Genomic DNA, 22,157 nt, shown 5'->3' with positions numbered 1-22,157 from the left:
CAGGACTGGCACACACAAAAAAAATTCTGTGTTACTACAAATCAACTGTCATTTCAGTAGTGAACAACATATAGCAAAGATAATGACAAACGGAAGGAGTTCATTAAAGTGCCTTACAAATACATAGTATTAGTAGTTGTTTTTCAGAAAATGCTCATCACATTTGTGTTTCCCCTCCAGGTTTTCTGAACTACTGAGTCCCATCTGGCAACAGTTTTTCGTCTTCAAAGTTCCTTTCTACCATTTGGGGAATTTTCATTTTCAGCATCAATGAAAAAGAAATCTACTATGCTTCACTGCACATCAGAGCAACCAACTTTTTTTAAGTTATCATTTAAGAAAATTGGAAACTATCTCCATAATTAAACAGTTATGGGAAAACCTCATAATGTTCAGAGGCTATGACAGTTTAAGCAAAATAAAGGAAAACATTAACTAATTTTTCTAAACCATCAAAATGGTTTGGATTGTGTCCCACTTTTAAGTGAAGATCAGCCAAACCAATTTTGCCAGTGGAAACTTAAAACAAAATACATAATTATTAATATTTATTACATTCCCAGAACAGCAGCTGAGAAAAAAAGGCTGCCATTAACAAATACTTCTGTAGGTTAAGCAGACACTTCCATAACAGGTTTCAAACCATGGGGGGAAAACCAGGGCAGTTATCAATAAGAAAAGATAAACACACACACACACACACACACACACACACACACACACACACACACGCCTGTCATTCCAGCTCTTGAGGTGCTAAAACGGGAGAATCATGAGTACCAGTTCAGCCTGACTATTTTGTTAGGCTCTGTTGAAAAACAAAACAAAACAATAACAACAACCAAAAAAAACCCAGAAAAATAAGAAATCTCTCAAAATAAAAAGCCAGAGGATTTCAATTTTTGTCTATAAAGACACTCAAAAGACATTTGTCTACTAAATTGTACTGTGTTTACCTTTGAAAAAAATGTATTTAAGTGATATGGACAAATTATAGGATAGTGTAAATTACTAAGAACAATTTCAAAACGGAACAGACACACACGATGAATGCTTCATGAATATTGTACCAAGATAACACCAAACCTGAGTGGTTTAACAGAAAACAAAAAAATAACTAACCTTTTCCCTCCATTAATTTCATTAAACTAATATAACCTACTGTCAACATAACAAAGGAAAACTGCAGAACAATCTGATTCATGACAATAAGTATAAAATGTATTCAATCAAGTATTTCCAAATTGAATATATAATTAAAAGGTTTGCTTCATGAACACATGGTTACTTTAACATTAAAAAAATCGATTAACTCTAAAATATATGATTAAAATTCGTACAACTTCCAAAATTAATATTAATGGAGCCACATATTCTTTTCATGAGCTTTCCACCCACTAACTGCTAAATTCTGCAATAACACTAGTATTATTCTTTTGTAAACAACAAGAAAACATATATTCAAGTTTTAGATGAAGTAGGAATCACTTTTTGTATACTCATCAATATGAATATATATATATTTTTTTTAATCCACAAGAACAATCTCAAGTATTTATACAAGAAAATCCTTTCTGGAGATTATTTCAATTTAATCAGGATTTAAAGAAAACAGAACTTTCATCTTTATCATCCTTCAGTGAAGTACGTTAAGTCAATATCTTAATCAGAAGATAGAGGGAAATAATACATTGAGAGTCTGATATCCTGTGGTCTTTCTTAATAACAACCCATTTTCAAGAGACTATAATCTGTCCAACAGAAAGCCTTCTCCCAAGGATCTTAATTAGATTCTGAGAAAATTCAAAGCCAAAATAAACAACATTAAACTAAAACCAAAACAAGGTAAGTGTTAAGGCTATACAAAAGGCTAGCCTCCCCTGATGAGTCATTTCTAAAATGATGGAAATCTTAGTTTCTGAAGTGTTTTCTATTCAAGCTGGAAGATATATAAAGGTGGGGAATCAGTTAGCAAGCAGGATGACTGTGAAATTTTTCATTTCACACATCCTGTTTTATTTGATGCAAGCCTTATACTAAGAATGACAAAAATGAGTCTTTCTTCCTATGTGTTAATACTAATGTTTTCTTTATTTTCTCAAGGTATTGTACTTTCAGCCTCCAAGTCTATAGGAAACTTAGAAGATGACATGGTGTTCAATACATTTAGGATGGGAAAAGCCTTCCAGAAGGAGGATACTGCAGAGAAATCAATTGCTGCCCCTTCTCTGGGACAATACAAAAACGATGAGAACAGTTTCATGAACGATGAAGAGAACAAAAATTCAAAGGTCAGTAGCAAGGTTACTTGTCTTCTGTTATAATGGAAATGCAAATTTTTTTGTAAAATTATACATTGCCTGAAAAGTAAAATTGGTGTTTTAATTTTATCAATAGAAATATATGCAAACATAGTCACAATAAGCATAAAGACAGCTGATGAAATTTCATATGCACCTTGTAGCTCTCCTATCCTAAAGAATAGTTCTTAGCCAAAGGGGAGCTATTTATTCCTCCAATAAGCTTATATTTATTTTGGGAGTCAAAAATCGTACAGAGTATTTCAGAATTGATTGATAAGGATGCTATCTAACGGAGTTATAAATTTTTCTGTAAAATGAGCTGAAATACAAAACCAACCTTCTCTTTACAGAACATGGTCTCTAAACATAACTTCGTAAATCATGGTCTGCCGTTCAATCTAGCTATAAAACCTTACCTTGCGCTAAAAGGACCTGTAGCTTTTCCAGCTGAAAATGGAGTGCAGAATACTGAATCCACACAAGAAAAAAGAGAAATTGGAGATGAAGAAAACTCAGCTAAGTTTCCTATAGGAAGGAGAGATTTTGACAGTGAGTAACCTTTTTAAAAATTCAATTCTCACATCCTCATACCCTAAGAAAGGATGCTGAGTTTCACCGAATTTGAATCTAATCACAACAATATCAAATCACACCATAATTTAATTCCACTTGATGCTAAATGACCTGTCAAAAATGTGGCAGGAAAAAGTACCTCATAATTGTGACTTTGGTTTACTCAGAATTAGTTATAGTAGATACATAGTTTTCTTAATTCTATGTGATAATGTTAGTCCTTTAAATAATTTAAACTTTTTTTCCCATTTAGTGCTCAGATGTATGCTGGGAAGAGTCTACCGACCTTGTTGGCAAGTCTGATACCTGTTGGTCCCCACTTCTCTTCAGAAGAGAAAAATCATTTGTCAATAAGAAGAAAGCCCTTGACGATACTGTAACATGTGTGTTGCTTTAAATCGTTGTCTTGTAAGAAAGTAGTATGAACATATACCAGTATTCTAAATGATATGCTTTCTCTGTGCATTAAACTTTGTGAAAATTCTGCATAATTTTGTCTTATTAGTATTTTTTCCAACAGTGTTGTGTACATATGACATTTATAAATACTTCATACTAACACATATGACTTTGGTAAATGGTATGATAAATAAATCTATAAATTTAAAGCACCGAAAAGACAAAATCATAGCCTGAAAAACTGAGTTAACTTTGTCTGGCCAATAATCAGTTTGTTCTTGGCAGTAAACTTATTGCCTCCGTTTGGTGTTTGAGCAGGTTTGCTACTCAATTTATTTTGTGGCTTGCTTAACATCTTAGGTACTTTAATATTTTTATGTTGAGGTAGTTCATTTCCATTATCAAAGACAGTATTTTCACCATCCAAGTCCACCTGTTTCCTTTTGGAGCATTTATTTCCTTCCTGAGTACTTGATTTTCTTAATATTCGGTTATTTTTATTTCTGTCCAATTGAATATTTCCAGAATTTGTTTCCATTGTTGATCTTCCAAAAGATGAATATATGCCCTCTGTTATGCAAGATAAAAAGAAGGGAATCACATAATGCTTAATAATATTATTCACGATAATTTAAGATGAACTTTTTAAATGGCTAAAGATGTTCAAATATTTATACTTTATAATAAAATAATTCCAACTAATTAAATGAAAAGACACAGCTAGGGTATTATATCAGCATTCATTTTACCTACTACCTCCCTCTTATTCCTATCAATAAATATTTGTTTGAACATATGTATTTAATCTCCAATGAGGACAAGTATCTTGAGACGATTAGGTCTATATACATCAATAGTTCAGTTGTATAAAATAAAGAACATTCAAGAACATCAAAAGCAAGAAAACAACAACAAAAAAAACCTGGAGACAAGGGACTTGGAGCCTAGCAAGCAAGAGGTCCTAAATTTAATCTCTAAGCCTGTCAACAAACTCATTGGTAGATAAGAATTAAATTGTTATTTAATTGCTCAAATAAAGTCAATTACCAGAAAGGTTGTTTTCCTCCTGAAGAGCACACAAAGGCTTTGATGCAGAATGAGTATTATTCCATTCATCCTTGCTTATCATGTAATCATCTTTGTAAGTACAAGCAAACTGTGATCTAATTAAGGGTTGTTTCATCTGATAATAGAAAGGAGAAAACAGGCAATTTAAGCTTTATTTTTTCATCCAAATAAATGTACTCCATACAGTAATCAGCATATCATTTAAAAATCCCTTAAATTACATTATTTATGAAAACTTTGAATGTTTTATAGTTTTCAACCTCACTCAATGCTATAGCTCATCCTTTCAGCAATTTTAGCTTTAGAAATATTTTTAGAGGAGGTGAAGAAAGGGGAAAGGAAATAGAAGAGGAAGAAGAGGAGTAGGATAGAAAGGAAGGAAAACAGGGAAGGAATGGGAAGTTACTTTGTAAACATTAAAAAGGGCCATGGTGCAAGCCTGTAATTCTAGCTACTCAGGAGGATAAGCTCTGAGGATCAAGGTTCAAAGCTAGCCTGGGCAAGAACTTTTGTGAGACTCATCTCTAATCAAACAAAAAAAGCCAGGGCCTGGAGTTGGGCCCAGTGGTAGAGCACTTGCCTAGTATGCATGAACACTGGGGTTTGATTCCTTGGTATCACATATATAGGAAAAGCTGGAAGTGGTACTGTGACTCAGGTGGTAGAGTTCTAGCCTTCAGGAAAAAGCCCAAAGGCAGTGCTTAGGTCCTGAGTTGAAGCCCCAGGACTGGAAAAAATAAAAAACCCAAAAGTGAGTTGTAGCTCAAGTGGTAGAGTGCTAGCCTTGAGCACCAAAATTCAGGGCCAGGCCCTGAGTTAAAGGCTCAGGACTGCAGGTATGTATATACGTACATACATACATACATACATACATACATACATACATACATACGGAAGACAGGCATGCATGAAGGCAGGAAGAAAGGAAGGAAAGAAAGAAAGCTAGTTATTAAAAAAAGTAGTGTGGAATCTAGTAAGTTAGCCAACAGACTGGGAGAACATTCCTACTAGCAATGCACCCAACAAAGGCCTAATATGCAAAATATACAATGAGCTCAAAAGTTCAACACCCACAAAAAATAAACCAATCAATAAATGGGCAAAGAAGCTTAAAAGTGATTTGATTTCTTAAAGGAAGTAAAAATGGCAAATAGACACATGAGGAAATAGTCAACATCCCTGGTCATAAAGAAAATGTAAGCCAAAACTACTTTGAGATTCCATCTCACCCTAGTTACAATGCCAATATTGGCAATTCAAACAAATGCTGGCTTGAGATATGGGGGAAAAGGAACCCTATTGCATTGCTAGTGTAAATGTAAGCTAGAATAGCCACTCTAATGGTAGTTTAGAGGTTACTCAAAAAACTGAACATAGAACTTTGTGATGACCCAGCCATACGACTCTTGGACATATACCCAGAACATTACAAGTCTGAATACAGTAAAGACACTAATACATCCATAATCACTGCTGCACTATTCACAATAACCAAGTTAGGGAAACAGCATAGATGCCCTAAAACAGTTGAGCTGAAAATGTCGTATATGGATTGGGAGTCTGACTTAGTGGTAAAGTGCTTGCCTAGCATACATGAAGACCTGGGTTCGATTCCACATACATGGAAAAAGCTGGAAGTGGTGCTATGGCTAAAGTGGTAGAGCTCTAGCCTTGAGAAAGCCCAAGGACAGTGCTCAGGCCCTGAATTCAAGTGCCAAAGACGAGCAAAAAAAAAAAATGTGGTATATATACACACTGGATTAGAAAGAATAAGATTATGTCCTTTACAGGGAAATGGATGGACTCAGAACAAATCATGCTGAGTGAAGTAAGCCAAGCTTAGAGAGACAAATGTTTTCTCTTATAAGTAGAAGCTAGATCTAAAATATAACTGGACATGATAATTTATACCTGGCCATCAGACTAAAGGAGGATATCTTTAGGGTAGGAACACAAAGGTGTAACTTCTCTAAACATCTGAAATACTATTTATCCAAATGAATTCTAGGAAATGGAAACATGACGTTTTTGTTGATGGTGGTATTTGATTTTGCTTTTGGGGTTTATTTAAGGGGACAAGGGAACTCAGAAAAGAAGGGTGAACAAATGCAATCATGCTATTTAGTATACACTATATGGAAAATGATCTGTGAAAACTTGTGGGCAAGAATGGAAGGGAAAAAACGGGGAAATGAAAGGAAGTGGTGGTATTATCCAAAAAGGAAATGTATTCATTGCTTGACTTATGAAATGGTAACCCATGCCAGGTGCCAGGGGCTCACACCTGTAATCCTAACTACTCAGGAGGCTGAAATATGAGGATCATGGTTCAAAACCAGCCAGGGCATGAAAGTCTTTAAGACTCTTATCTCCAATTAACCACCAGACAACCAGAAGCGGTTCTGTGGCTCAAGTGGTAGAGTGCTAGCCGTGAGCTGAAGAGCTCAGGGACAGCGCCCAGGCCTAGAGTTCAAGTCCCATGATTGACCAAAAAAAAAAAAGAAAAGAAATGGCAAGCCCTCTTCATAATAAAAAAAAAAAAACGTATTTTTTAAAAGTAATGTTGGGCTGAGAATGTGGCTTAGTTGTAGAGTGCTTGCCTAGCATGTATGAAGCCCCTGGGTTCAGTTCCTTTTTACCACATACCCAGAAAAAGCCAGTACTGTCGTGGCTCAAATGGTAGAGTGCTAGCCTTAAGCAAAAGAAGCTTAAGAATAGTGCCCAGGCCTCAAGCTAAAGCCCCAGGACTGGCAAAAAAAAAAAAAGTTGGGGGGGCGGCCGAGAGTTTGGTCTAGTGGTAAGAGTGCTTGTCTAGCATGCATGAAGACCTGGGTTCGATTCCTCGATACCACATAAATAGAAAAAAGCTGGAAGTGGTGCTTTGGGTCAAGTTGTAGGGCTCTAACCTTAAGAAAGCCCAAGGACAGCACTCAGACCCTGAGCTCAAGCCCAGGACTGACAAAAAACATAATAAAAATAAAGTGATGTTGAAAATATATTCTGCAAATATAAAGCCAGTAAATAGTTTAAGAAGATTTAAGTAGCCTATACACACAATGCAAGTTTCAACCCTTAGAATTAGACTGTAACCATTCAGATATAATGAGGATAATTTTCCAAGTAATTTGAAATCACCTCAAATCCTTTTAACACTTCAAAGTATAATTATATTGCACTGAATGCTACTTTGAATATTTGTTGATTAAAAAATATGAATGTCAGGTTATATATTCAGTAATTATACATTTTTTCAGTCATTGCAAAATATATAATACACACAATAAACACAATAAAAAATACAAGTCCTCAGAAAAACATAGATCTGGGTTTTTTATTTTTTTAATGGATCATGACCTTCAATGAAGCTGATAGGATAATTTGTGAGCAGCAAAGCAGCACAAGATGACAAACAAGATGATAGAAAGGGAAGTAGCACCAGATTTTCACGGCAAACACTGTGAACAACTCAAAAAGCCACATTTTACTATTCATACACAAATAGAATACTTTTTACTCACAGATATGTAAAAGTTATATAAAAAAAGAAAATAAAAACAGGCTTTATAAACTGTCAAGGTCTTTTGTGGTCACTGTATACTTATTAGTGTAATAACTTACACAAATAGGTATTCTTATAAAATGCAATGTGTTGTATTACAAGTCTCAGGACTAGGTCAATTTCAAAATAAAACTAAGAATGTAGCTCAGACAATGAAATTATAATCAGCTCCTTCATTTTAGTCATTATGACAATATGTATCCTGCTTTGTATTTATAACTTAAAAGAGACTGTTTTTCCTTTGTTCATAAACTTTTTCTGCTCAAGATTAGTGGCTACATAGAATTAAGATTACTTCCTGTTGCAGTTTTTCCAAATCTCACTGTGTATTTGATTTGGAATCACAAATAAGCAAAGCAATTCCCTCTTGAAAGTACTTTTGAAGTATTCAACAACTAAGAATAATATCCAGATTCATACATGGCTGTTAAAATCAATTTATGTTCAAATCACATGCAAGAGATGGCTTAAAAGTTTTCCTTTGTACAGTGATTCCCCCTCCCTTTGGAAAGATTTCTATCCACAGTAAAATTGCAAAGAACTTCAAACTTGCCAAGAATTGGAAAAAGTCCTTTTGCCACAAACTGTTTTTAAATTGGAATTAGCAGTAGGTTCCCAGTTTGAGGAAAACAGTACTTCACATAGGAAGGCTTGACTCCAGTGAAATTAAGATGAATGAGTCAAAACATTGAGAAGTCACAGACACAATTAGTTTGCTCTATTGAAAAAAAGAACATTCTATGCCTGCTTTATCCTAATAAATGCATGAACAAGTTTAAAAAAGGAAAATTACTCCCAACCTATTAACCTGTCTCATTCCTACATTAGCAAATTTTGAAAACGAGCAGGGATTTGGTATCTTTAATGGCATTAGAATTTGTGCATATAAAACATCATCCATTTCTTTATCCATGAAATTCTATTTACTTTACTCAATAGTAGAAAGAAAATTCGTGAATGCAAAGCAAAGCAGTCTACCACCAGGCCATGCTCCCAGCCCCTCAACTCTTCTTTCGGTATGTTTGTCTTCCTCAACTTCCAACCTAGAATCTTGGGAGAAAATCTCTATTGCCTTTGTCAGGGGCATTCTGTTTTAGTGTTTTGTGCAAGGTGTCCTTTGACCTCCATGGCATTTCATTTTCCGAATGTGGCAAATAAATATCTTATGGTTTGAACTCTGGGAATTGCACTTGCTAAACAGGTGTTCTTACCACTGTGCCTCTCACCTTGATTTTTTGTGGATGTTTTTGAGATTGGGTCTTGCCTTCTTTCATGGATGCTCTTCATTGAGAAAGGGTTTTACTAATTTTTCCTGCCCCATCTGGTTTCGTACTTCAGCCCCAACAGTCTCACCCTCCCAAGCAGCTAGACGTATAGGTGTGAGTCACACTGGCAACTATCTTTAAAAAATAAGCCAGTCCTAGGCTGGGAGTTTGGCATAGTGTTAGAGTATTTGCCTAGCATGCGTAAAGCCCAAGGACAGTGCTCAGGCCCTGTGTACAAGTCCCACGACTGGCAAAAAAAAAAAAAAAAAAAAAAAGTAAGTTTGAGGCAAGTCCAACTCTCAGAGAGTAGATCTTTGTCTTTTAAATACCACAACATTTCAGGTGATTTTCAGTCCACTATAATGAGACTCAGTTCCTCCCAAATAGTTACAAAATTCAAGCTCTGTGTATCCTGAAATATTGAAATGGTTGCCAATCTCTCAAAAGACCCAAAAGCTTTGTTGGTTTCTCGCTCAGTTAGAATTCCTCTATGTGGGCCCATGGTCAATTCTCAGCTTATATCTGAGGGTGACGAATACTGCCTGAAGAAAATAGAAAAGGACTGTTCCTTTCAGAAGGACTTTACCTTCTCCAGATTTTTAGCTTATGTACACCTCTCTTCTCCCACAGATTTGCTGTCTTTAAATTTCTGCTTCCCCCCAATCATATCTCTTTATTATTCTGTCACCACAAAATGGTGTTTGACAATGATCTACATCCTAGTTAGAAAGAAATCTCCAAGGCTGTGAATTGATTCTATTCCTTATCTGAGAACATTTCATTTTCTACTGTAATATCTATATCTATCTATATATTATAATATAAAAATATATTGTAATACATATATTTACTGTGATATATATATAATAAAGGTTGATATGGCTAGACATCAGGGGCTTTTTGAAATGCACTGTATCAGATTACATTATTCTTTGTAACATTCTTGATGATTATTTTGGTTAATTTGTATTGTTTCACTTTTGTGTGTATATGATAGTCCTGGGGCTTGAACTCAAGGCCTGAGGAGTTGTCCCTGAGCTTTTTGCTTTAGATTAGTACTCAATCATTTGAGAAACAACTCTATTTCCAACTTTTTGGTGATTAACTGGAGCTAAGACTACCCAGGCTGGCTTCAAAACTCAATCTTCAGACACCAGCGCCCACCCAACCAGCTAGGATTACAGGAAAGAGCAATCAGTGTCACTCTAGCCCAGTATTTTTGTCAGTTGTTTTGGAGATGGAGTCTCAAGAACTTTTTTGTCCTTTTTGACTTTGGCTTTGAATCATGATTCTCTGGATCTAGTCTCCTTTGTAGCTAGAATTTTAAGTGGGAGCCAAGAGGACCCTGTAATTTGATCAGTTTTATTCCCAGAAAAGTAGGAGGGGGAGCAGGACTTGTTTGGAGCTTAAGAATGTATTCCATAGGCATTAATTAATAATGACCAATAATAAATGAAAAAAAGTCAACACTTACAAATAAATAAACTGAAAGGGCTTGGAGCACATAAAAGAAACAGGTTTTAAGTGAAAGTTGTATTAGAACAAGCAATTGCTTGATAATTCTAAGTTTTATGCAAAGATTTTAACATATATCTTATACTATGTATGTAACAAATAGTAGATACTCAATTAAAATATACTATTTCAAAAACTCAGACCAATAAATTTTTAAGTGGTTGAAGAAATACCATTGCCAACTATTTACAGGCACAAATATTTCATTCAAGAATAGGAAAACTTACTTCAGACTAAATGAGTGGTCATTAGACAGTATGTCTTAAGAGAGCTAATGGAACCTCAATCTCTTCTCTTCTGTTTCACTCCATGACCATGAGCTGAGCAGTTTCACTCTGTTGCATGCTTCCTCCATTATAACTGTCACCCAAAGACAAGCAACTGGGCCAACTCATCATGAAACTGCACTAGAGCAATCCTTACAAGTATATGTTACAGTGATTACAACGGTGGGACAAAGAGTGAACCAACTTAGCAATGATACTCATTACACACTATGTTAGAAATGAACTTTATAGCTTGGGGAAGAGGAGGAAGCCAGGAGGAAAAAAAAAAGTGGGAGAAAAATGAAGGACGGGATAATATTGTTCAAAAGTAAATATACTCATTACCTGACTTATGTAACTGTAACCCCTCTGTATATCGCCTTTATAATAAAATTTAAATTAAAAAAGCATATAACAGTCTTCATTTCAGGCATTAGAATAAATAAGAATTAGAATAAACATAAGAAGGCCATGTCCTCTTAATTTTCCCTCTCACTCATTCAACAGATATTTATTCTATTTATTCATCATTTACAATCACAAACTGCTGATTTCTTTTCTTCTTTTAGATCCAAGGGAGAAGGTAGCCAGAAACACATCAGTCAAGATTACATAAAAAGAAAGTTTTTGTATGCCAACTGTCATTACTCATTTTCCATCTCACACTCATTGTGTAAATATGTACTGTACATTTATAATCACCAAAACATTTAGATTTATATGCTTACTTCTAAAAAAAATAAAACAATGTTTATTGTTTTTTTCTGACAGTGAATTAAACTGTACCTCATTTTTTTCCTCTTGAATTGACTTATGGATGCGTTCTCTTAGGGGTTTCACAGATGAATTAACCTTCACTTGTATGGGAGATCTATGTAAAACAACAACAGCAACCCCCTTATTGTTATGATTTGAATATTTGTGTCTTTCCAACATTTATAACACTTAATCCCAAGGCAAGTATTAAGGAGTAAGACCTCTCAAGATTAAGTCTTCAGGCTGGGAATTTGGCCTGGTGGTAGAGTGCTTGCCTAGCATGCACCAAGACCAGGCTTGATTCCTCAGTACCATATACATAGAAAAAAGACAGAAGGCCGGGGGTTTGGCCTAGTGGTAGAGTGCTTGCCTAGCATGCACAAAGATCCGGGTTCAATTCCTTGGTACCACATACATAGCAAAAAGCCGGAAGTGGTGCTGAGGCTCAGGAGGCAGAGTGCTAGCCTTGAGAAAGTCCAAGGACAGTGCTCAAGCCCTGAGCCCAAGCCCAGGACTGGCAAAAAAAAAAAAAAAAAAGACTAAGTCTTCACGAATGCAATTACTGTCCTTAAAAAAGGCTTAAGGGAGCTTATTTGGCTTTATTTTTAAATTTTATTTTAATGTATAGAGGGGTTACAGATATATTCACCAGATAGAAGGTGCATTAGTTCTCACACTTTGATACTCCTTCTCATGTTTTTGTTCCCATTTTCCCACTCCCCACCCCCTCCCCTAATCTTTTTCCCCTCCTATTTCAAATAAACAAATAAATATATATATATACACACACACACCAGGTTACAAAGTCAGATAATGTAACAATATGAGATTAACCAAAGGGCAACACAAGAGAAAAAAAAAAAACAAAAACATAGTACATTAAGAACAACAGTCACTCATAATAAAGCTCCTGTTTCTTTCCGTTTCCTTGAGGTCCATTAATTTGGCCTCATCCTATATGGCCTTATGTATCCAGGGTTTGAGCTATTGTAATCTTCTGCTACGAGAGTCCTAGGTTTGTACTAATTATTACAAATGAGGGAAACCATTGAGCCTTCTGGCTTTTTCTGTGTATGTGGTACCGAGGAATTGAACCCAGGTCTTTGTGCATGCTAGGCAAGCACTTTACCATTAGGCCATGCTCTTGGCTTATTTGGCTTTTTGTCCATCCTTATTTCCTCTCATACTAAGGTAAAAAAAAGAGGCATCATCTGTACAGAATAAGCCCTCACCTATGAATAACAACGAGTCTGCTTAGTCTCAGACTTGTGAGAAAACCTTACTAATTGTTAACTCGAGCACTTTCAGAAATAATATTTATTATCTTTCGCATGTCTAATTCTTCACTTCCTAAGTGAGAATACTATCAAAAGGATTTGGTGAGAGGGCTCAGGTGAGAGAAAGCATTTACAGTATGTGACAAAAATATGTATGTGAAACAAATACATATTTTTTCAAAACAAAAGACAAGAATAAAACAACACTGAAACCCAAACAACTGCCATATTCTCACAAGAGACTATCATTTTTATATATAACATTCCTGCATGTCAAGCTCCATCTTCCCTTTAAGTAACTTTTGTAGTTCACAAGTTGCCTATCATACACATATGATGCTTTTAAAATCAATGACGAGGGAAAGGACAGAATGTAGTCATAAAATTCAATATATATCCTATAAATCTGGGAAAACTGAGAGGAAGGTTGAGTTGGGAAGAATGGGGGGATAATGAAAAGGGTGATAACTGTTAAGATGCATTATACTTACAAACTGATTTGTTAAATGGTAATCCTTTGCACAACTACTTAGAGATGATTAAAAATATAATGGCTAACAAAATCAATGAGGTCTTTGTAAAATAATTCTCTAGAGTTAACATCTATACACATATAACTTCCATATTACGCACCTAAAAAGTGTAAGAATAGAAGTTCCGCTGTGATAAATTGTGTTCTCATCATCATATAAAAGCTCTGCCTTGTTTTTAGTAGGAGCTCTGGCTGCTTCTTCATCCAAAAGAACTAACAGAATTTTCACAGTATCTCTACCACTATATGCAGTGCCGTGGTTTATGGCATACGATTTTGGCTAAAACAAAAAGCAATTTTCAGTAAATGCACTCAGCACCTCACCTAGGAAAATCGGACATATCTTTCCATTTCACGTACCTTTTTTTTTTTTTTTTTTGCCAGTCTAGGGCCTGAGCACTGTCCTTGGACTTTCTCAAGGCTAGAGCTCTACCACTTGAGCCTCAGCACCACTTCTGTTTTTTTTCTATGTATGTGGTACCAAGGAACTGAACCCGGGTCTTCGTGCATCCTAGGCAACCACTCTACTACCAGGACAAACTCCTAGCCCTCATGTGCCTCTTTTTCCCCCTTCCTCTGTTGCTGAAGTAGCAAAAAATCAGCTATGAGATGTGGCTATAAATGAATAAAAAGCAAAACTCTTCCTTTATACACTTGCTGTCATAATGACACCTAGTTAAAAGGAGTTGTTATTAAAGAAACTACAAAAAAATAGACTGATGCATATTACAAAAATCTGTTCAAGGGCTGAAGTCATGACAATTGATTTATCCTGTAATGCTATAAATCTATTAGATTTGATTATCTATGGGAGGAAAATAAGGAAGCAAATGTTTTGGAAACATACAATGAAAATATCGACAGGTATGGAAAAACTGGACTATGACAATCTGAGAATGACATAGGCAAGGAGAGATTATAGGATTCTATAAAAGAAAAATAAACTGCCCAATGGAAATGAAATCTAACAGAGCTACTGCTGTCCTACAGAGCTCAGAAACCAGTCTAAATATACTCAAAATTTTAAAAAGTAAATAGGGCTGGGAGTTTGGACTAGTGGTAGAGTGTTTGCCTAGCATGTGTGAAGCCCTGGGTTCAATTCCTTGGTACCACATACATGAAAAAGTAAGAAATGGCACTGTGGTTCTAGTTATAGAGCGCTAGCTTGAGGAAAAAGTGTCCAAGGACACTACCCAGGCCCTGAGTTCAAGCCCCAGGACTGGCAAAAAATAAAAATAAAAAAAATAAGAGGAAATATTTTACCAAATAATTGTTGAGAAGTAGCCCAAAACACTTTACTATCCACTAAGAATTCAAAAGTGTTTAGTGCTTAAAAGTGATGCTGGAGATTATATAATGATTTCCATTAACAAAAACTAACAATACAAAGATGGTCTGAGTTATCAAAGCTGAACATAATCCTATTGAGAAAATTAAATTTTCAACATCATCTTAGAACACAGGAAACATAGTCTCCTGACTTCAGAAACAACCACAAACCATTTCTATAATAATGAGAGATAATGCCTTGCATAAAAGAACAAGGAAGAACAAAAAGCCATTACCCGAGCTGGACTGATGTCAGTGGCGTTAACATCAACACCGCCTTGCTGAGAACTGATAATATTTTTAATCCTTACATCTAATTCCTGAACAACTTCCTCTACTGCTTTACAGAAAGAGTCCCCACTGTTCTGGCCTTTAATCAGCTTCATCTTTATCACCGATAGTATCTGACCCCCTGCAATGCTGAAAATAGAAAGAAGATTTACTTTACTGCAAAATGATAATACACTTATAAGCTTGAAAGCAGAATTCTCAGTGTTAATCAACACTTTTCAAAGACTAGAGCTTTGATCTTACAAATCAAACAGTATAAGATGGAAATCCTTAGAAATAAAAAGTTTGAAGTTCTTTTAAAAGTAAATCATTTCAACAAATCATTTCTTTCTTGATTTCTTGACATTTTCTGTTTCCTCAGACAGGGTCTCACTGCTGGCCCTGAATTTGCGACCTTCCTGTTTGGCTTCCCAAGGGCTACAATTACACAAGTATTCTACCAGGCCCATATTCTTTTCTTTACTTGAAACATAAAGGGGATGATTTAGTTATATATGAAATATAATAATACATCAGATTTGGTTATACACTTAAAATATATATTGTTAGCCTTTAAACAGTACTAAGATAAAAACAAAAGAAAATTCTCATTGAATACTAAGACTGTTAATACATCTTAGAATCAATAAGCTAGGGAACTTTTTCAATAAATTATCATTAACTCTAAATCAAGGACAAGAATTTCCTAATAGTTAAATAGGTTGACCTAAAGTACATGCTGTTCTGGGTTAGGGAAGACAGGAGAAAAAAAAGGTGACCAATGTGAAATATATATATATATATACATATATATATATATACATATATACATATCCTTACTAAAGTGTATTACATGAAGGGTTATTATATATGAAAAAAGGAATTAAGCAAGTGAGTACTAACACAAAGCATACCAAAGACTGGACCAACTATAACCAACATAAAAACAAAAATGTTTTTAATGAATGTCTCTTTAAATACAGTCTGAACTTAAAGACATTGGGTTATCAAGTCCTGCTGTAGATGATTGGCTTGGGATCAATGTAGAAACACACAGGAGGAAGGATCTTGGCTCATTCTAAGGAAGAAGTTAGAAGAGTTCAATAAGAGAATCAGACTCTCTTTGGAAATCAAGAGATGCCATCCCTCCAGGTTCCCTTGAGTACTGCACAGCACTCAATGAAAACAAGGTCTGACCTGACATAATTTTCAACTAGAGCCAACCATTAGTTCTTCTAATAGTTGCTAATATCTGCTTGTCAAGACATCATCTTAGAAAGATACTTGGTATGATGTACTCCTGTGATCCAAGATTCTACAGGAAAAATGAATAGGAGGACAGAATTCTAGACAGACAGTCCAGAAAAGCCAAACATTACCTCAAAAATAACAGAAACAAAGAAGGCTAAAGGTATGGCTCAGGTGTTAGGTCCTGCTTAGCAAGTACAGACTGTGCTAACTACCTGCCTCAGCCAGCCCTAACTTCAAACCCTAGTATCTTAGAAGGTAAAGAAAAAACTTAATGTAGTTGCTTGTTTTCAACTAAATATAATGACTCATTTTTCTGTATCAAACTTAAGAATCTGGTAACTATTTGCCAATTTTTTTTTTTTTTGCCAGTCCTGGGAATTGATCTCAGGACCTGAGCAATGCCCTTGGGCTTTCTCAAGGCTAGAGCTCTACAACTTGAGCCACAGCACTACTTGCGGCTTTTTCTATATAGGTGGTATCAAGGAATCGAACCCAGGTCTTCATGCAAGCTAGGCAAGCACTCAACCACTAGGCAAAAGTTAAAGCTTAAATTTTTTAAAATAAATCTTGAAAGCTTAAATGTAATTAACCATGCTGCATAAAGTACATCAAAGAGCATAAATAATACAATTCTTTAAAAATGATTAAATAGAAGCCCAGAAAAATAAGTAACAAGAAATGGACATTTGTAAGAGGTATCAAAAGGAGAAAGAAGAATGAAGTGAGAAAGAGAATACAGGCAGGAATTCCTTGCATATACAACAGAACTGAGAAATACAAGGAATGAGGTTGGTCAAAGGGGATTGAAGATGTTGAAGTGTTCACACAAATCAAGATGCATTGTACAACTGCTTTGTTAAATGACAACAGAGTCAATGTATAATCTAAAATTAAGATAAATAAGGGAAAGGATGGGTTGGGAAGTGTGGATGAGAATGTTGAAAGGGGTGACATCAATCAAAATGTACTGTATTAATAAACTGCTTTGGAGAATGGCAAATCCTTTGTACCACTACTTTAAGATAATAAAAAATTTCAAAATGAATAAGAATCAAAAATGCTTCTAACATATTTTAAATAAGAAAAACTTCATCATTAGATTACACTGAAAAATTTCAACCACATTCAACCCTCTATAAATGTGGTTCTAATCCAACATATAATGCAGGTACTTACTAAAGAACTGAAATAAATTAAACTTCTGAACAAAGGAACCAACTAATTCATAGAACATGAAGCCTCTAAAGTCATTTTTCAGATTAGAAGTCCAATACAGCATGCATTTCATGGTGGTAAAAGGTAGACATGCAGACAACCGAACCAAGACCACCTCAAGAAATGCTGGCATGGTAAAGAGCTGTTATTTTCTTTTTTCTGTTACTGTTTTCTTTCTTCCTTATCTACCTATCCCATTCTTCCTTGGACGTACAGGGTATTGTAATTCCTGTTATATGGTCAGTAGCACAAACTCAAATTCAGATATTTGAGAAAGTATGAGCAAATGTAATCGTTACATTCAATACTTTGTATTAAAAAATGATGACATTGACCAGTAAGCACTGTAATCATAACCTGACTTGTAGAACTGTAAACCCTTTGTACAACCACATGCTAATAGTAATAACAGTAGTAGGCTGGGAATGTGGATCTGTTATCCTAGCTACTCAGAAGGTTGAGATTTGAGGATCATGGTTCAAAGCCAGCCCGGGCACAGAAGTCCATGAGTCTCTTAGCTCCAATTAACCACCAAAAAATAAGAAGTGATGATGTGGCTTAAGGAGCAAAGCGTTTTCCTTGAGCTGAAGACCTCAGGGGTAGCCCCCAGACCCAGAATTCAAGTCACACAACCAGCCAAAAGTTAATAGTAGTAGTAGTAGTATAGTAGTAGTAGTAGTTGTAGCAGTAGTTAATCTCTACAGTTACTTATAGTTGTCAAAAATCTGTTTCTTCTAAATAAAGGGAAGAAATAACCTCAATCTTAATCCAGTTTAGTTTGCGTATGCCTTTAAATTTCAGCAAACATTTTAGAATAAAGCATAAAGTTGAGGAGGAAGTCTATTGAATTATGATTTATTCATCTAGATAGTTTTGTTTCTTCTTCCTACTTTTGATGTGATGATTCCTACTGTTAATGTAAGGTTTTAAACATCAATGAATAATAGACATTGGTAATTTATGAAAAGCTATTACCTTGGATTTGGTACTTCTCCAAGAATCTCATCTAATTTGTCAATGAAATTAATAAAATTGGACAATCCCTTTATATGGGTCCTTAAAGGATCTGATGGTGACGGTGCATATCCTTTCCCCCCAAGCTGTATTCTTCTAATAAACGACGTGGCCACCTATGAATAAAATGAATGTTTTAGTTATATTTAAGGTTTACCAAGCTAAAACTACAATTTAATTTATGAAACTAGGTAAGTCTATACAATTCTAAATTTTCAGGTAAAATGTGGCGAGCTCCTACCATACTTTTGATTCAAGCTGAAAACCATAAAGACAGGTTGGGAACATGGCCTAGGGGTAGAGTGCATGCCTAGCATGCACAAAGTCCTATGTTCGATTCCTTGGTACTGCATACACAGAAAAAACAGCAGTGGTGCTGTGGTTAAAGTGGTACTTTAGAGAAAGTCCAAGGACAGTGCTCAGGCTCTGAGTTCAAGACGCAGGGCTAGCAAAAAAAAAAAAAGGATATTAGTGCTATGCCAAATTCATGCCAACAAGAATAGTGATGATGCCAATTGCAGGTGGAAACAAGTCAAATTAAATATATAGATCATTGATTATCAGGAATCTACCCATAAATATTTACTTTTACTTAGCTTGATAACTATTAAAATTGTCATATAAAAGAAACTTGTTTTCAGTGTTAACTGATCTACTGTGTTAATGAATTAATCTGTTAATTCAATACTTCCAAATATATATTTTACCTTTGCCATGAAATAAAGGCTTAAATTAGATAGTTAATAAATTTCATCCAGCATTCATATGTTTCATTATTTGATCAGGTAGTTAAAAAGGCTTGTCTCTACAACAAGTAACCATACACTTGCAATGGATATACAGAAGAGAGGTTCCATCAAAGAAAATATTCTAACAGAGCATTTTCTACAATGTAATTGTAAGAAGGACAAGCCCTATGAAATGTCAATAATTTGCGAGAAGTTCCATGGGCTTAACTTCCAAAACAATAGATTAAATAACAAAGTTAACTCTTAGAAGTTATAAGTAAATTTCTTTATGGCAGGATTTGTCCAAGTTCTTGATATATAAACAGTGCTGTATGTATATCATCAGGGAACTATACTATTTCTAAATTTGCTCTTGGAATGGTTTTCTCAAGGAGTATTTAACAGAGACTTTCTATCTTTGGAACAACCTGTTCAAGAATTTATTGAAGCTGGGCATGGAGACAAATCTATATTCCCAGCACTGAATTACATAGCAAAATGTTGTTTCAATAAAAAACAAAAGTTGCTGGGAGTTTGGCCTAGTGGTAGAATGCTTGCCTAGCTTGCACTTCAGTACCACATACACAGAAAAAGCTGGAAATATGGCTGTGGCTCAAGTGGTAGAGCTCTAGCCTTGAGAAAGCCTGAGGACAGCACTCAGGCCCTGAATTCATGCCCCAGGACTGGCAAAAAAAAATTACCGGAGCTAAAATTCTGCAAAGAACAGAGTAGGAAACATTGCTTTAGAGAATTTCTTCTTTACCAAACTTAAAAGATATAGTGGGGCGGGGGGGGAACTTGCCATGGATTTTTAAATCCAGAGATAAAATAGAAATTTATCACTTCAAAGTTGTCTTATCACAGTTACAAGAACACCACATTAAGGTACACAGATCAACACATCCATACCAAAAAGATAGACATCTGATTTTTCTGAGCAGCATGTTTCAAATCAGTGAAGGCTTCCTTTCCAAGTCCTCTATCGGGAATATTGAGAATATGAGCCAGAGCCAGATCATTCTTTGAATTCACTAGCAAGTTTAAATATGAAAAGATAATTTTCCTTGCTAGTAGTTGCATCTGTAAAAAAAAAAAAAGTCATTTTCTTTAATTAATTTTTTTCTAAATCCATCACCTTTTTATAAGCATTTTTAAAAACGCAGAATAATTCATTCAGTCTTAGGCAAAAAAAAAATGCCCAATAAATTGAAAACTTAGGCTGGATAATCAAAAGGATCTTTCATAATGCAATCAATTCAGAGCCAATAAGAAACTTTGACACTATGTTGAAAATAACCTATAAAATCACTACTACACTGTTGGTGGGAATGCAAACTCATTCAACCTCTATGGAAAGCAGTATGGCAGTTCCTCAAAAGACTAAACGTAGAGCTCCCCCATAACCTAGCAATTCCACTACTTGGCATTTACCCAATCGTCCAGAAACAAGGGCATACTAAATCCACTAGCACAATGATGTTCATTGCAGCACTATTTACCATAGCAAAGATATGGAACCAACCCAGATGTCCCTCAGTTAATGAGTGGATCAACAAGATGTGGTATTTATACACAATGGAATTCTATGCTGCTGTCAGAAAGAATGACATCGCCCCATTTGTAAGGAAATGGAAAGACTTAGAAAAAAATCATATTAAGTGAAGTAAGCCAGACTTAAAGGAACATAGGCCCAATAGTCTCCCTCATTTGTCATAATCAGTAGAAACCTTGGGCTCTCCTAGCAGAGATTTACAATAGAACAAAATCTACAGACATTAGGCCAAATAGTATGACACTAAATGTAAAGACCTCCAGGACAAGGAAACAAAAGCCATATAATTAGTGACTGTTGTCCTTAATGTACTATGTTATCTTTCATCTCTTCTGCTATCCCTTGGTTATCTCATATTGTTACAATATTTCACCCTGTTATCTGATATATTTTATATGTGCTTAACTGGTTATTTGAAATTGGATAGGGAAGGGGGAAATCAAGATAAGCGGGGGAAGGGTGGGAGAGAAATGGGGACCATGTCATGAGAAAGGGTATCAATGTTTGTGACGTTATGCCCCTTCTATCTGGTGAATATAATGTAACCCCTCTATTAATCACAATAAAAAAATTATTTAAAAAATGTGTGGGAAAGGTCAGAGGAAAAATGTACTCATTCCCTGACTTATGTGACCCCTCTATCACCTTTACAATAATATAAATAAAAGAAACTGAGTAAATAAAAAATATATAAAGTGTTAGAAAACAGCTCACAGGAAATGATATAAATGATGTAGCTCAGGTTTATCTTTCTAAGTGACTTTATCTTAGTTTCTTACATACATCTGTTGTTAAATAGTAGCCAATAATAAAGCTCCCAACAGATTGAAGTACAAGTCAAGTGGTTTACTATACCCCTTGCAATGTCATATACAAGGGATAAAGTTGAAAGTTTATACTTTTGAAATTTTTGATATTATACAATAATCATATTCAGAAAATAACGCCATATACCTGATGTTGATATTAAACTGCCCTCAAGTAGAATGACTGGCCACCATTTAATATAAGATAAATGAAATCTAAGAAAGTTTAAGATATAAACTCAAAGGACAAATTAGGGCACTTAGTAATATTTATAGGTATTCAAGGTTTGGCATCTTCTAGTACCAAGGAATTAAGTAATTGTGTGAATTGGGTAAAAAAAAAAAAATTTGTGGTCATGGGGCTTGAACTCTGGGCCTGGGCGTTTTCCCTGAATTCTTCAGCTCAGGGTTCTCACCCTACCCCTGGATCTGGGCATTGTCCCTGAGCTCTACAGCTCAAGGTTACCACCCTACCCCTG

General features: G+C 35.2%; 2 protein-coding genes across 2 annotated transcripts in view; one reads left to right on the top strand and one right to left on the bottom strand.

Annotated features, from left to right (window-relative positions):
* Positions 1–1,992: 1,992 nt before the first annotated feature.
* Positions 1,993–3,361, top strand: Pmch (pro-melanin concentrating hormone). The gene is made up of 3 exons (XM_090328509.1): positions 1,993–2,291; positions 2,654–2,852; positions 3,130–3,361. Exons 1-3 carry the CDS (start codon positions 2,043–2,045, stop codon positions 3,177–3,179), a joined length of 498 nt encoding a protein of 165 aa, XP_090184635.1. The 5' UTR covers positions 1,993–2,042; the 3' UTR covers positions 3,180–3,361.
* Positions 2,824–22,157, bottom strand: part of Parpbp (PARP1 binding protein) — a 42,487-nt gene continuing 23,153 nt past the window's right edge. The window contains exons 7-13 of the mRNA XM_090328511.1: positions 20,230–20,400; positions 18,554–18,708; positions 15,079–15,262; positions 13,615–13,793; positions 11,735–11,819; positions 4,323–4,458; positions 2,824–3,845 (exon numbers count right to left, since the gene is read on the bottom strand). Coding sequence (XP_090184637.1) covers positions 3,502–3,845; positions 4,323–4,458; positions 11,735–11,819; positions 13,615–13,793; positions 15,079–15,262; positions 18,554–18,708; positions 20,230–20,400 — 1,254 coding nt within the window. The 3' untranslated portion in view covers positions 2,824–3,501. The remainder of the gene's footprint in view (positions 3,846–4,322; positions 4,459–11,734; positions 11,820–13,614; positions 13,794–15,078; positions 15,263–18,553; positions 18,709–20,229; positions 20,401–22,157) is intronic.

Source organism: Megascapheus bottae, chromosome 2, assembly GCF_031878675.1.
Source record: "Megascapheus bottae isolate mThoBot1 chromosome 2, mThoBot2.hap1, whole genome shotgun sequence".
NCBI classification, from domain to species: Eukaryota; Metazoa; Chordata; class Mammalia; order Rodentia; family Geomyidae; genus Megascapheus; species Megascapheus bottae.
This window is presented reverse-complemented; position numbering and strand designations above follow the sequence as displayed.